Source organism: Cataglyphis hispanica, chromosome 12 (genome assembly GCF_021464435.1).
Source record: "Cataglyphis hispanica isolate Lineage 1 chromosome 12, ULB_Chis1_1.0, whole genome shotgun sequence".
NCBI lineage: Eukaryota > Metazoa > Arthropoda > Insecta > Hymenoptera > Formicidae > Cataglyphis > Cataglyphis hispanica.
In genome coordinates, this window is record NC_065965.1 from 1,987,653 (window position 1) to 2,001,509 (window position 13,857).

At 33.7% G+C, this 13,857-nt stretch overlaps 3 protein-coding genes across 11 annotated transcripts in view; 1 reads left to right on the top strand and 2 right to left on the bottom strand.

Moving 5' to 3' along the window:
• Positions 1–1,600: 1,600 nt before the first annotated feature.
• LOC126853366 (SRSF protein kinase 3-like) lies at positions 1,601–6,470 on the bottom strand. Its single transcript, XM_050599028.1, has 8 exons — positions 6,327–6,470; positions 5,907–6,031; positions 4,726–5,775; positions 3,863–4,076; positions 3,467–3,782; positions 2,733–3,311; positions 2,349–2,646; positions 1,601–2,241 (listed from the first exon to the last, which is right to left on the bottom strand). Exons 3-8 carry the CDS (start codon positions 4,947–4,949, stop codon positions 1,950–1,952), a joined length of 1,923 nt encoding a protein of 640 aa, XP_050454985.1. The 5' UTR covers positions 4,950–5,775; positions 5,907–6,031; positions 6,327–6,470; the 3' UTR covers positions 1,601–1,949.
• A 203-nt stretch (positions 6,471–6,673) lies between these two features.
• On the top strand, positions 6,674–10,184 carry LOC126853374 (probable cytosolic iron-sulfur protein assembly protein Ciao1). Of its 5 annotated transcripts, none has more exons than XM_050599039.1 (5): positions 6,704–6,938; positions 8,869–9,258; positions 9,363–9,471; positions 9,551–9,715; positions 9,808–10,184. In XM_050599039.1, the coding sequence occupies exons 2-5, from the start codon at positions 8,881–8,883 to the stop codon at positions 10,074–10,076; spliced, it is 921 nt and encodes a 306-aa protein (XP_050454996.1). In that variant the 5' UTR covers positions 6,704–6,938; positions 8,869–8,880; the 3' UTR covers positions 10,077–10,184. The 5 variants fall into 5 exon arrangements, with proteins under 5 accessions (XP_050454994.1, XP_050454996.1, XP_050454995.1 ...); XM_050599041.1 differs by lacking the exon at positions 6,704–6,938 and adding an exon at positions 6,958–7,132; XM_050599040.1 differs by lacking the exon at positions 6,704–6,938 and adding an exon at positions 7,381–7,461.
• Positions 10,185–11,606: 1,422 nt separating this feature from the next.
• LOC126853376 (cell adhesion molecule DSCAML1-like) overlaps positions 11,607–13,857 on the bottom strand; it is a 57,005-nt gene continuing 54,754 nt past the window's right edge. For 4 of the 5 annotated variants that reach the window (XM_050599043.1, XM_050599045.1, XM_050599047.1 and 1 more), the window contains exons 5-6: positions 12,814–12,982; positions 11,607–12,605 (exon numbers count right to left, since the gene is read on the bottom strand). In XM_050599043.1, coding sequence (XP_050455000.1) covers positions 12,499–12,605; positions 12,814–12,982 — 276 coding nt within the window. In that variant the 3' untranslated portion in view covers positions 11,607–12,498. The remainder of the gene's footprint in view (positions 12,606–12,813; positions 12,983–13,857) is intronic. The other variant, XM_050599044.1, reaches the window with a different exon arrangement.

Genomic DNA, 13,857 nt, shown 5'->3' on the forward strand with positions numbered 1-13,857 from the left:
AATATTTATACATCGTGACGATTTCCACATACGCACGCATCTTCATACACAAAGTTGAGTCGAGAGATCGTTTTTTTTTTATGAATTTTCTATGAATTAAACTGGACGAAGCGAAATAGAACATTCTGCGGGAAGCATGAATTAATTCGTTGACATAAGAAAGTATGCGCCATGTCCAGAGGATCCGATGGAACGTACTGCTTCGCTTTCTCATTTATAAAATAGAAGACAATTATTATCGGCAGAGAGCTTCAGTAGTCAGTCAATGTACACGATATAAGAGGATTCGCACGAAAATCAACGTTACTTACTTTCGATCGTTCATTATGTGTTCACCAATATCTTATCCGCGATATAGATATTCTCTTTTTGTAGTTGTACAATGTACATTATATATATGGTGTTCGCATTGGAGCGACATAAACAAGTTTATAACAGAAATGTTTATTAGAAATGTGTACCGTTTTTATAGAGCACAATGGAACAAGACAAATTGCATTTTTTTAGATGTAAATTGCATACTATATATATATACATATATAATGACATTAGTTTATTGCCACATGTATGTATGTAAGCTGTGCTTACAGTAAGTATATTTTTCACATTATTTTTATGTAATTGCAAAAGCATATATATATATGTATATATGATACACAGCCCTTTCTGTATCGATGCTTCTTGCTAATAAAATTTACTTCTTAATTTTTCACACAACGTCGATAAATAAAAGTAATATTTTTCAATATATATTAAATATTAAATACGAATTTCACAAATTAAACGAAAATGTGTCATTGAATTGAGTGCATACATATTGTCTTATTCCAGTTAGCACCCAAGTTAATTATAATATCCCAAGAATCTAGCGACCAACTCTGAATTATCTACAATATACAAATCAATCTATTTCAATTTATACATGCATATAGTCCCTTGTTGCATGCACATCTATGTTTAGTAGAGTTTTTAACCGATTCACGTATATTGAGATAAACGTAAAATATTAATTAAATAGCTGTTTCTGTCCTGTTGCAATTTCTCGACTAGTTTGTTGGCAAGAATTTACAACGACCGGTGTGTGCAATATATAAAAGTATATACAGATAACTGAGTCAAGGCAATGAGTCCTAATTTTAAACACGTTACCGAGTTCGCTAATAATCCCTTTCACAGTCCATTATGAGTAGATCCCACGACTCTTGGAATATTCAACAGATAAATTAAATGACGAATACGAAGAATGCGATACGAGAATACAAAAAATTATATATATATATATATATATATATAATATATATATATATATATAATTACTATGAAATTTTTTTTAATTTAAGTTTTCTCATCACTAATTAAAAACACGATTTAACAAGTGTGCAATTACACATAATCAGCCGATGATATTGAGAGTGTTATATTAGGAAGCACGTGCGCGGCCGTTTATATATGGAAATCAGCGGAATGTTGCAAGATCTTCAACGATTTCCGGATTTTGCGACACTTCGCTCGTTACGTTCGAAAAGTTTCCTTGAGGCGACTTTCGCGATATTGTCAAATCACCATTTTGTAAAGGATATATAACAATCTTCTTGAAACATTTTCGGTTTCGTAGCATTCCTTACGCGGAGATACACTCGTATGATTAATATATAACAACATATGATACAATTCGTTCCCATATTCATATATCAGTTTTCTAATATGTGTGTATGTGTGTATGTGTATGTATATTCTTGAAATGATGCACTTGTTCTTCATACGCAAATTAGCTCGCAGAATTACAATTTTCAGTACGTGAAATAGCACACCCAACATTTGCAGGTATTTTCGGCTTCCTATCACACTCTCGATTTACAATCGCGATAACTGGGCGGTAAGATTGGGTTGAGAGTTGGAGGAGGGGAGGGAGGGGGAGGATATTACAGATAAAATAATAAAAAACGTGATCACTTTTTTATTTGCAGCCACGGATGCTTCAGGCACTCGGCTGCAGTAGCTCGCATGCTCGGATTAAATTCGAGCATCGGTGTTAGGAACTCTGCGAACTCACGCGCTTCGCTCGGCGTCCAATCATATTTCTCCGTCAACACTTCGTACAGGCCCCACGGTTTCAACCCGGTAATATGCTTCAATTCACCTTTTTTATTAAAGTATATCTTTGAGTTCTTTCCCGAAAGAGCGATACGTCTCGGTATTTCTCCTAGCAATTCGATTATATGGGCCAAATGATCTTCATCTCTGAAATATTAACAATCGATTCGATTTCAAATAGAATATGAAAGAATGATTTTTAGTAAGTTTATATAACTGCATCAACTGCTATGTATGAATCTTGTAATCGTTACCTGCAGTAGTCTTTACCACTGTGCGGTTCAAAAAGATAATCACCAGTCGCCAATTCGAACGCCATGCAAGCGGTAGACCATATATCAGCAGAGGTATCGTATCCGGAGCCTAATAAAACCTCAAGCGACCTGTACTGACGAGTTTGAATGTCATCTGTGAATTTTTTATGAACCCAGCACGCATTTCCGAGATCCGCTATCTTCACATCAACTTCGCATTCCATTATGGCGGGATCTAAGGGCGACACAAACGCCCGTTTCAATTGCTTGCTTTCCGGAGGATTAAATGATCTACGACCTACAAAATAAGATGATGGATAACGAACAAAATTAGTAGTAAAAAACAAAGATAGATCGAGCATCTTCGCTCTATGTGACATCTACCTTCGCTACATTCGTCAGTGTCCTCAGCATCGGGTGGTAGTATACCTTCGCCGCAACTTTTTTCCACGTCGCATAGAGTCACGTTGTCCATCTTTTCGGATTGTTCGGGCGATGGATTTTGTATTTTCTCGCCGCCTGCTAAACCGTCTACTCCATTCATGTGTAAGGAAGGCGCGGACGGTTCCGAAATGTCGGGTGAACCTTTGCTTTCCGTATTATCTTCTATGCTTTCTGTATTAAGATCCTGATCTAGACTATTCGTCTCAACCTCCCCGTTCTCTCTTATGCTATTCGCGAGTTTACTTTGCTCCTCTAATTCCTCGATTTGTTCCATCTGTTTCTTCAAAAGTTCGTTCTGGCGCTTGGCTTTCTTCTTTAATTTCTTTTTCTTGTTCTTGGACATTTTAGAATTCGGAATAGGTTCTTGAAATTCTTTCGGCGCGGTGGAAATCAGGGACACTGGTAACTTTGCTCCCATAGAATGCAGTTCTGTCGCTTCACAAGCTAATTTTCGTATATAAGTCTCATCGACACATACAAGAACATTTTCGGGTTTAATGTCTGTATGAATAATCTTACCTGAAAAAAATTCAACATATATAATGGTATCTATATAATAATAATTATATATAATGATAAATTTATCTTATAAATTGCAGTTATAACATATTTTTTTTGTTTCGGAAAGTTAGTTAAATATATACAATTTCAATGCGATTTAAGCATAATCTTACATTTATTATGAAGATAGTCAAGACCTTCAAGAACTTGTCTGATGATGCGTTTTACGTTATTTCTTGGAATTCCTCTATAGTTTGACTTGATAATCAATTTAAGAAGATTATGTCCAAGCACTTCAAATACCATGCAAACATGCAGACCATTTATGCCACTGATCTTGAAGTCATTGAGCAACTGGACGGTCTTATTGCGCTTAGGATCAAGAGGATCTGTATCGCGCACATCTTTTAATAATTTAATTTCATCCAATGCAGTCTCAGTAAAATGGGATGCAGATTTCACAATTTTAAGCGCTACAAAACGCTTATCCTGTATAGAATCAGTTTCAAGATGTCTCGTATATTTTATGTAAATGTAAAAAAAGTTCATTATCAAATTCATTATTATACCTGCAAATCCCAGCAGAGCCATACAGTGGAGAAGTGACCCCATCCGAGCTTACGAGTGACATGATATCGATTTAAAAAGAGATCTCCTATCTTCACAGGATGATAACCACCTTTACAATAGTCACTGCTGTCTTCTTGCTCCTCGTCTTCGCTACTGAACACTTCGTCATCATCTTCTATTGTTTCATTGCTAGAACTATGACACGGTTCCGATCTACAACAAATGTATTGATATATCATAAACACTAAGTAACACTAATGTTTGGAACATAATGTTTGGAACAATTCATAATATAACAAAATTGAGAAGCTAATTTGAAAAAGCAAGAAAATAGTTACATGTAACAATACACGCAATTTTTATCAAAATTTTGATTAATTTAAAGATTATACATAATCATCATAGATTACAAATAATCATTTATATTACTGTCCATAATTGCTGCAGAGATAATCGTGCTTAATTATTTTACATTGTTATATTAACTATTGTTAATCATAAAAAATATTCAATAATTACAAATATATATATATAAAACATAAAAACTCACTTATTAAAATCCCTGTAACAAAGATATTTAGAACAACTTGTCTTAATTTGTTTCCTCGTTGAGGAAACAAATTAAGACAAGTTTGAACGCGATTGTTAACAAGGGGATTTAACGACGAACTGTCATCTAACGTTAATATGCATCCGGATTTGTGATACGTTATATCATGTATGCCGTATAATTGTGACCGCAATAAAAAGTGTGCATAATCGTAACATGTCATCGTTCGCGATATTACGATTGGTGCGTAACGTAACAAGTCCGGAAGCATCTTCGATGCCGGTTGATCCAATCAAATCGTATCTGGGTTACCTGGTCCCGTTGTCGCCGGTGAGGACGCGCATCATGCGGTTGCTATCGGAATATTCAAAGACAGTAGCGGCAGCCGCTTCTTGACCGCTACGCGGTCCCTTGGAGCTCTGTGCGTCTTGATCACTCTGGGAATTGGCCTTGCCCTTGCGCTTGCTAGGCTTGTGCCGTTTCTTCTTCGCCTGGATCGCCAAGACCCGTCTGTTCACGTCCGTCTTGGCGCTCATCTCACCGAAGTTAACTGGATCCCCGTTCAGGCCTCCCGCTCTCTCGCTGCTACCCCTTTCCCAATACTTTTTCGCACGCAGGCACGCACGGCCCGCACTTCCGCTTGTTCCGGCCGCTCCTTCGTGTTCTTCTCGCTGCTGCTGCTACTGCTGCTGGCTCGCTGCTCTCGCGCACCGATATATCGCGGTACACTCGCGCCCACTCGATTCGACCAAGCTTTCAGCTTGTCTCTCTCTCGTCTCTCCTCCGTCTCACGTAGCCTCGCGCGCGAGATCTCTTTACTCTCGCGAATTCGATTCTATTATCACTTCATTTCTCGCGCCGCGCACTCCGTTCGGCCGTTGTTTGAGTATGGCCGTCGCTGTACGTATATACGTCCATCCGCGTTCGTGCATATGTACGTACGTAGGTACGCGCGTATCCACCGTACCGCCTCCCGTTTGCCGAGATGAGCAGGTGTCGTCGTGTTTCCTGGCAGGTCGTCGACGTCGCGCGATGCTCGTCGTGCACCGCCACCGTCGCCGTCGTCGCGCCGCCTTCTTTTCGCCACCGACTGTCGCAGGCAATTCCACTTATATATCACTTCTCGTACGCGCTGCGTTGCTTGTTACACGTTAACACACCGTATCCGTATACGCGAATGCGACCAAATGCGACGACTGACAATGAGCCGCTCTCCTCCTTTCCACGCCGCTCTCCTCCTTTCCACGCCGCTTGCGAATTCCCACTTCACTTGCAATTTTTAGTTAGCAACCGCCGGCATCGCCATCACTCGATCGCTCGATCGCGATTACGCTCATCTCCGCACCGTGGCAGCAGACAGGCCTCAAATTTAAAAGACGCGATAATTTGTTATTTTTTTTTGCCAATATTTTAAGTATTTATCTTTTGATATATATATGTGTGTATGTGTCTGTGTATGTATATGTCGCGTAACGATAAAAAATATTGTATACCTGTATTATATACCTTATCCCGCTCGTATGTACATTCTCGTTCCTCTTTTTGGTAAGACGCGATGATGACGTGCGTTGCTGCGCATCGTCACAGCGATTGCGCGCTTCGATGATTCGAACAGCGCCTTTGAGAATAATTATTGGATTAATAACATGTACACATGTATATATACAGTTGATATCGAGCGCGGTAAAATTATGAAACAAAATATGCGTATGAATACCTTGATTACTAAAAATAAAAATTTAAATTAAATTCGATATTTCACAAATAATTAGCAAGTTATTATTTTTATCAAAAGTTACGTTGTCCGATTTACATTTTGTAAATAAATTTATCATAATCGGTCGATGTGAAAATTTGTTCCTTTTATCTTTCTATTATTTCCTAAAAAAATTAAATAGAATTGAATATATTACCTTATTTCGATATAACTGGAAAATGGCGGGATATTTAATAAATATTTTATGTAATGTTCTCTATGGAATCGGTCTCAAAGTTCTTGAATATCCTTGCAATTTCTCGGATTTATTTGATGAGATATTTCCATAATATCGAGGCATTGATTTTATAGTTACAAACAATAATAGAGAACGGATATATGATGGAAAAAATTGGAAACTTGCAAAAAATGACCTCTTTCCATCGCTAAGAAAACATCGATTTTAGGGAACCTGCCATTAAAAGGACATCCTGTGAGATTTTGGAACATTCTATATAAACTTTATCCGTAGCTAACTTCCTTGATTTTGTGAAGCGCGATTCTCAACGATCATGCGCGAATGGTGTAAGCAGACGATAACGCTCTCTGTGACAATCTCTGACAGTTTGTCCGTTAAATTACATTTATATATTTATCGATAAATAAAATTAACACATATACAACCGGAGTATCAATATATCTTTTATCACGTTTTATCAGATTTTTATAGAATATTCTACATATTAGCTGAAATTTATGCACATACAAATAATTAGTGACTAATAATTTGTTAAAATATCTTCAGTATTGTTAAAGATTGCGTAAAACGGTGGGTTTACAACACTTCAATTCCATTATTACCTACAATAAAAACATAACTTTAATCGAGTATTTTATTATTTAATTTTTATGCAATTATGTTTATGTAACAAAATGATTCTGTGCTTACATTCATTATTGTTACATACATACATACGCTTATATGGACATTACAAGCAAATTTTACTTGCTATGTGTGAAGAGGTTAGCTGGAAAAACAAAATAAATATTTTATGTATTATATTTGCGATGTGAGAATTATATATTATGCTATTTAGTTCCAATGTATCCTAACGAGTTATGTTTAATTTGTATGTTTAAAAAATTTGTTTTTAAAGTTTCTATACAAATTATTTATGAATTTATGTATTACATAAATATTTTTCCCAATATTTTAACGAAATATTTTTAATAAATATCGTTTTCCATACGATAAATTATGATGTTTACAGGTACAATGGATACATTGGAACTAAAGCAAACTCTGACTGGGCACAGAGGCAGAGTATGGAATGTGTGCTGGCATCCTAAAGGTGCTTATTTAGCATCTTGCGGCGAGGATAAAACAATTATAATATGGGGATTAGAGGGACTTAAGTGGGTTACAAAAATGATTCTTACCGAAGGACATTCTAGAACCATTAGAGAATTAGCTTGGTCCCCATGTGGTAATTACATTGCATCAGCAAGTTTTGATGCGACTACTGCAGTATGGGATAAAAAGTCAGGGCAATTTGAATGTAATGCAACATTAGAAGGGCATGAAAACGAAGTGAAAAGCGTTAGTTGGTCAATCTCTGGTCAATTACTTGCTACATGTAGTCGCGACAAATCTGTGTGGGTATGGGAAGTGAATGATGATGAATACGAGTGTGCTGCTGTTATTAATGCTCATACTCAAGATGTAAAAAAGGTATGTCTAAACTCAACTATTGAAAAAAAAAATTATGGTTTAATGTAGATTTGTCTATGATTTAATTAAAAAATATCCTTTTCAATTTGTTTTATTAATATATAGAATGGAAATAATTCTTATAAAATGGAACCTTTTGTTTAGGTGAGATGGCATCCTTATGAAGAGATTCTGGCTTCTGCAAGCTATGATAATACAGTAAAAATATTTAAAGAAGATGCGGCTGATAGTGATTGGTCATGTGTTGCAACTTTATCATCTCATACATCTACAGTATGGAGTCTCTCATGGGATAAGATTGGTAATCGAATAGCAACCTGCAGTGACGATAAAACAGTAAAGATATGGCGAGAATACAAACCTGAAAATGAAACAGGCATTCCTACACCAAACAATGAATCTGTTTGGAAATGTATTTGTACACTGTCAGGCTATCATACCAGAACTATTTACGACATTGACTGGTGTAAGACTACGGGTTTATTAGTGACTGCATGTGGCGACGACATAATTAGAATATTTAAGGAGGATAGTGACTGTGATCCGCATCAACCGAGTTTTACAATGATCTGTTCAATGGACAATGCACATGCTCAAGATGTTAATTGTGTTCAGTGGAATCCTGCAATTCCTGGACAATTTGCCTCTGCAAGCGATGATAGTTCAGTGAAGATATGGTTTTACAATTATAAAGAATAAAACTATAAAGATATAATTTTATTTTATTTGCAATGCCATTTTGTCTTTCTCATTTAAACAGAGAAACCCAAGAATAGTGGAATATATAATAAATATTAAATTGGAAATCAATTTTTTTTATATCAAAAATACTGCAAAAAAGGAAATTATTTTCATTATGTTCAACAGCCTTTACTCAATATCTTTATATTTCTATAAATATTGAATATTTTGTAACAAATTCTGTAAATAAATAATGATTTTAAATATCTGACTATTATATTTTGTCCTTGTTATCACTTTTGAATGTATAAATCATATATCATCTGATGTCACATCTTCATTTTAGGATTACACATAAATGTTAAAACGCTTATACAACGCGGGATTATTTTGCAATATTTTTTACGTACGACACAGATATATTAAAGAGTATAAATATATCAATCAGCATAGACACATGATGAGTAACATTGCAAGAGATAAAATTGGCATGCCTTTGAAGAATATTGTGGAAGCAATACATGAATTTGCGGACACCTCGCTCGCAGCTTCGTGGGACAATGTCGGATTATTGATTGAACCCACAGAACCCAAAAATGTGTCATGCATTTTACTGACGAATGATTTAACCGAAAATGTTATGGATGAAGCCATTAAATTAAAAACTGATTTAATCATTACGTATCATCCATTAATATTTACTCCATTGAAGTCTATTACAACTCGATCTTGGAAGGTATCACCTCTATAAAATCGTTAAAAAATATAGATTGTTAGAAATATCTCTGTAAGATTGTTAGAAAATTATTGCGATTTTTAATTTGTATCTATATACAATAGGAACGAATAGTGGCAAGATGTCTGGAAAATAAAATCGCTGTCTTTTCTCCGCACACGAGTTTTGATTCTGTAAAAGGCGGTGTAAATGACTGGTTAGCGGAAGCTTTTGGTAAAAAAAAAATTTTACAGCATCTGAGTCATTTATTAATATGTTAATATTTTATCCCTTATAAAAATATCATTTTAAGAGCTTGAGAGCAGGATACCGATTCAGCCGGATGCAAATAATACGAATTATGGAATGGGAAGACTATGCACCTTGAAGAACCGAATATCTATCGACGAAGCGGTGAATTTAGTAAAGCAACGTACAAATCTGAAGCACGTAAGATTAGCGCGTGCACACGGTGCAGGTAAGTTTTAATAAAAATATTATCATTCAAAAAAAAAGAAAAAAAATGAAAGTATGTAATCACACTGTTTTATATGATTATTATGATTTTAGATGGTTATATTAACAGCGTTGCACTATGTGCCGGAGCGGGCGTCACGATATTGAAAGACGCATCTGCAGACTTGTATCTTACGGGTGAAATGTTGCATCATGATATATTAGATGCCGTACATCGCGGGATCCATGTTATATTAACAAATCACTCTGATTCGGAACGTGGTTTTTTGAAGATATTTGCTTCGATATTAGATTGTGCTTTACAAGGATCTGTCAAAGTGTGTCTATCTGAAATGGACAGGGATCCATTACAAACTGTGTGAGCTGTTATAAAACGATGCTCAATATATATCAGACAGAATATATTGCTCCATTTGTTTAATGTAAGAATCGATTATGAATAAATTACAAACAGTACTCCTTACAGGAAAGGTTTTTTTGTTTTAACATAAATTATTTCAATTTTTGTTTAAACTCAATGAATCATGTACTAAAAACTAAAGGGCATAAGTAACATATTGAATGAAGTCATACAATACAGCTAAAAAAAGATGTTTCTTTTTTTACACAAAAATATTTACAGGATGTTTCAATTAAAACGCGCGTTCTCTGTTCCGGTTACATACAAAACGAAATAAAAATGAATATCGGAATACTTGAATATTGAATTACATATATAGCAGAAAAGTTTCATTGTGGGAAAAAGCTTACGTTTATCTGTGTAACATTGAATACATTATTTTGATCGAGTACTTAATTTTGTGGCGCCGTAATTCTTAATTAAAACATTCTATCTGTTAATTATTTCAGATTTGATTTAATATTAACAACCTCTTTTATCAATTCTTGAATATGTCATATATACACGAAAAAAGAAGAAAACAATATATACTTTAAATTTTAAATGACACACGATTGATACGTATGGTTTAATCATAATAGATTTATTTGCACGAAATAACAATCAGCTATTATCTAGATTCAAATTAAGAAGTAGACATGACTGTCTCAAATTGTTCATATAAATTTCGCAGCGAAACGCACGATACACACATACTGACATTCTAATTTTAATTTGCACGGCGGCAACGACATACAGGCATATCCTGAGGACAAGCTGCTGTAAATCTCAAACCGTTTATTTAACTCTGTCTCCCTTTTCTCGTTATACAAACAAAATTTTCAAGGTATATAATCTAACATTATGTAAGAACCAAGCGGATTTGTATTTCTTTTTACATGATTATCCAGACTTTATAGTTTGTTTAGTTTTGCACACATAACATATTATATATTCATACATAACTTATTACATAAAATGTGTGAAGATATATTACATGTCGATGTCCGTATAATATATGATATCGTACAGCAAACAGGGCCAAACATTCTTCGATAATTTCAAATGTTATATATAATTATATATAATCATGATAAATTAAAAAAATTATATAATATTATGGTCTTTTATGTTACTTATCGCCTTTGGATTAATTGCCTTTACAACAGTCATTCGAAGCGACGCAAATTCTTGCTGTCAAATAAATGTTTAATATAAAATAAAGTATTATTAGAGTGAAGAAATATGTCGTCAGATCAATAGAATTCTGACATGATCATAATATTCATATTGGATGGTCAAAACGCATTTTTTTTATAATTTTGTTACGAAATACAACAGAAATTGAGAAATAATTGTCTTTTAAAAACTTGTATCGTTCAAGTGAATGACCCCATTATTTCATGACATGCTCAGTCACGCGTTATTTAGTATGTTTTTATTTTAGCGCAGCTTTACATTGTATCATATATATATATATATATATATATATATATATATATATATATATATATATTCTCGTACGCGTTCTCGCAACATAATGATAAATTTTAACATATCTCTATGTTAAAATATCTAATATGTTTATAAACAGTAACATGTATGTTTTTTTTGGCAAGCACAACGTATTGTCTTGTAAACTGTGATAAAGTAAATTTAACACTACTTGCTGCTTGGATATGAACCTTCCAAATTAAATAATCGACAATTATTATATTTTCAAATATATCCGATTTTCGTTACCCTGTCTTCATCCAATCACATCCAGATCATACATTTTAACGGTGTTTTAGCAATAACAAAAATCTGTTTCGTAGTTTCGTTTTTAGTAGTTTTTACATCGTTGTTGCAAAGTGGTTCCGTCTTTTTTCGATTTTGTTATCTCCGTTTTGTTTTTATATTTCTTTTAATGGATGTCTTCCATTTCAAGGTAAAACTTTTTTCACCTATTCTATTCATCTATAAATTTTTGCGAGGTACGCTCTTATTGACGTAGATAATACAAGTTTATAAATCTGCAAAGAATATATTTAATATAAAAAGGACCGAAAACATTTTATTGAGAAATATATTTATAAAAACACTTCAATTTAAAAATTTTTAATTTTAAATTTGATAACAGTAAATGATAAAGAATGATATAGCAGTATTTTAAATATTTATATTTAAACATACAATATATTAAAACCAATGTAAAAAAAAAGTAATAAGTCACATGTTTTATCGTAAAAAGGCTTTTCAACTTGCAGTATATTTTATCGATCTTTTATTCATACGAGTTTTTTTTCTGTAGAGTGTTTAATAGATATTCATGCTTCTTTTCACGAAAATCGAATAATAAAAAAACAAACAAAAAATAAATTTGGATATCTCAAACTAACATTTATAATGGTCCACTTCTACGTCTAATAAGGATGATTCAAAAAGGTCAAAAGCGTGGTCGAGATCATTACAAAAGGTAAATTGGCTAATCTTAACTGTCCGCCGTGTTGCATCGCAGCCGGATGTTCCCCTGTAAGAATCAGAAGAGATAAATATCTCTTTCTTTTCACTTTTTTTAATAACAGTTTTGTAAGGGAGTATTTATTTTTCGTAATACATTGAACAATCGAGTAAGCTGAATAACGAGTAGAGAAAAACCATTAGATATATTAAGCCGCTGTACATACATTATAACAACGTAATAGCAGGTGCGTTATAAGATTAAGAAGTATACATACCATTAAGTACATGAACTAAGACTGTCTTTGTGTTGGCGTTACTGGGATGGCAGGTGTATTGTCCGCTATCCGCTGGTTGAGCACGTTGAATTAAAAGGTACGACGTCGTTACTTCGCCCTTCTCCGTGATAACCGATACCCCTCCTCTCGGACTGTCATAATTGATCGCCTGTCATGTGCAGATTCCGGAAAAATGTTATTTTAATTAAATTTCTTCTTACAATGCTTATAAATAATAGCGTTCGTCGAACCGACGAGGAAATCTGTTAATTGAATGATTGATTAATTTTCAGTTGAAAAAATCTGTAGCGATATTGATTGACAATGGTTATGAGGAAAAATTATTATAATAAAGTATTTGGATGTTTCTCGTTCTAATATGAATGTATAATAGATGCGAAATCAATCTTTAACAAATTTTATTATTATCCTAAATCGTATAACAATAATCATAATACAATTACAATGCAATATAATTCTCTATCATAATAATTAGAGAAATTTTTTCGAATGTCATGTGAATTTATTTATTTAAATATATTTTTGCATGACCGCGTATATGCTATTACGTTTATATTTTACGGATATATTTTCTCTCTACGAATTAAAAACTGCGTAAAAAACTCTCCTTCATTCCGACTCGATTGCATTTCCTGGTTTGTAAATTGGTGGAAATTCAGTCTCGGAAACTTTGGTAAAATCGATAATAGCAGGTATCAAGTTATGTCTATTTTGCTGAGACTCATAATGTTTTAAAGACCAGAACTTACAACACTTTCAAAATAAACGATTTACATGTTACTGTTGCAAAATGGATTTAAATAACGTTTAAAACCTTCCGAGAAGATATTATAATTCTCAAAATATAACTGCAACTGGATATTTTATCTTTTTTATACTTAATTAAATATGTTTTTTTTAAATTATCTATCTCTCTTATATGTATATACATTTTTTTTATACATATATACAGTTTATATTGAATATTAGCTTCATTCATTTCAATATCTGATAATTCCTTTGGATTTGTACCTGCTTTTGATT

Excerpts from the sequence above, each read along its gene's own strand:
- LOC126853374 (XM_050599037.1), top strand. The coding sequence starts at position 7,386 with ATGGATACATTGGAACTAAAGCAAACTCTGACTGGGCACAGAGGCAGA. Across the intron at positions 7,842-7,985 it reads ATACTCAAGATGTAAAAAAG|GTGAGATGGCATCCTTATGA; the intron begins GTATGTCTAAAC and ends CCTTTTGTTTAG.
- LOC126853366 (XM_050599028.1), bottom strand. The coding sequence starts at position 4,949 with ATGAGCGCCAAGACGGACGTGAACAGACGGGTCTTGGCGATCCAGGCG. Across the intron at positions 4,077-4,725 it reads ACCGGCGACAACGGGACCAG|ATCGGAACCGTGTCATAGTT; the intron begins GTAACCCAGATA and ends CATTTGTTGTAG. Across the intron at positions 2,242-2,348 it reads AGTGGTAAAGACTACTGCAG|AGATGAAGATCATTTGGCCC; the intron begins GTAACGATTACA and ends TTAATATTTCAG.